Source organism: Monoraphidium neglectum, assembly GCF_000611645.1.
Source record: "Monoraphidium neglectum strain SAG 48.87 unplaced genomic scaffold scaffold02826, whole genome shotgun sequence".
Classification (NCBI taxonomy): domain Eukaryota; kingdom Viridiplantae; phylum Chlorophyta; class Chlorophyceae; order Sphaeropleales; family Selenastraceae; genus Monoraphidium; species Monoraphidium neglectum.
The window spans coordinates 6,655-8,347 of NW_014010802.1; the positions used below are offsets into that span (position 1 = coordinate 6,655).

A 1,693-nucleotide genomic window follows, 5' to 3' on the forward strand; every position below is an offset into this window, starting at 1 on the left:
TCACAAGGGCGGCGCCGCGGCGGCGGCAGCCGCCGCCGCCGCTATGGCTGCAGAGCAGAAGAGCGCCCTCAGGTTGGCAGTCCAAGGAAGCAGCGCTGGTCTGATCTTGTCAGTCGCCTGCTGCCTGGCTGCCCAGTCAGCTATTTGCACACCCTCATCACGAATGTGAACCCTCCCTGCTCCCAAGGGGCGTGTTTTGGGACCGCAAGACTGGCCGCTGGCGGTCACAGCTCGGCTACCACAACCGCAAGGTGGAGGGGTTGCGCGGTGTGCGACACCACGTCAAGCTTGCCGCATACTCCTCCCCTCGGAAGCCGACATGGCGTGCCGGCTGGGGGGTAAAACCCGCTCTAACCTGCGCACCATTTGTGGGCGCAACAGCCTCCCACGGTCGCCTCCGCCCAGCTCTGACGGACGGCAGGGCGCCCACCATCAGAAGCGAGCCTTTCTCACTGATTGTGACTTCGCTGGCATAACGGACACCCCACGCTTGCTGCCGGAACCCACAAAAACCTCGTTGCTGTTGTCCCTCCCCGACACCCGTCACCAGATCTTCATGGGCTACTTCGATACTCCCGAGGAGGCGGGGCGGGCGTACGACATGAAACTGGTAGAGCTGCACGGCGACGACGCAGGTGAGCTCGCCCCGTCTTGCTGCGCCACGTCGCCGGTTGGTACCTCACGGACTGCCTGGTGTAAACGCGCACAGACACGCACCGATATTTGCAGCACACACACACGCTCGCACGCAATCAACCACGTGTTCGTATGCCGCTTCAGCAATGGCCACCACGATAGCATTGGGAATGTGCACTTGCGTGCGCCACGGGCCAGCACGACGGCAACCTGAATTGCCATCGTCACTAGGGAATAACCCAGGACGCTTCCACTCCCCCACAAACCCCACGCCTGATCACCCCTGCCGTCGTGGCGTCCTTGCAACCTATCCTCGACCTCATCACCCATCTCTCTTCCCCTGAACCCACCCGTAATCGCTGCCCCGCCCCGCAAATGTACCAGCCATCGGCAAGACCAACTTTGGCATAGAGGACTACGTGCCCGCCCACCACACGGCCGCGGGCCGCGAGGTGCCGCCGGACGTGCAGCAGCGCTCGGCAGAGATACAGGTGGGGGCTGGACTGCGAGCCTTCGGGGTGGCCAGGCAAAAGGAGGCGACGTTGCCGCAAACACTGGTGCTGGGACGCCAGGCGGCCGCTTTCGTGGCAGCGAGGGCCAGCAATCGGCACTCTCCCCAATGCTCCCTCCTGCTACCCAGCCGCCAGACTTCGGCATGGGGCGGAATCTTCTGCCCAAAATGCCTGGACAGCCACATGCTCAGCTTTTGCTCACCTCTTCATGACGAAATGTGGCGTCCCCTTGTGCTGCTGCACGTGCTCCCCCCCCCCCGCCACCGCCCGATGCGGCCCAGACCGCCCGCGCCCAGCGGGCCCTGGAGGAGGCCGCCGCCCTCGCTTCCGTGCCGGGTGCGGACGGCGCCGACGCTAGCGACCTCTCAGACGACGAGGCGGGCGCCGAGGGGCTGAGCAGCGCCGTGCGGCGCGTGCGCAAGCGCAAGCGGCGCGCGGCGCAGGCCAACATCTTGGTGCTTGGCGCGGACTCTGGCGGCCTTGCGGGGCTGCTGGAGGGGGACGGGGCTGGGGACGAGGAGGGCGGGGGCGAGTCGGAGGGAGGG

General features: G+C 66.0%; 1 protein-coding gene across 1 annotated transcript; it reads left to right on the top strand.

Annotated features, from left to right (window-relative positions):
- Nucleotides 1–556: 556 nt before the first annotated feature.
- Nucleotides 557–1,360, top strand: MNEG_11609 (hypothetical protein; the record flags this gene model as incomplete). The annotated part of the gene is made up of 3 exons (XM_014039920.1): nucleotides 557–635; nucleotides 1,021–1,127; nucleotides 1,277–1,360. The coding sequence occupies 3 exons, from the start codon at nucleotides 557–559 to the stop codon at nucleotides 1,358–1,360; spliced, it is 270 nt and encodes an 89-aa protein (XP_013895374.1).
- Nucleotides 1,361–1,693: the final 333 nt, after the last annotated feature.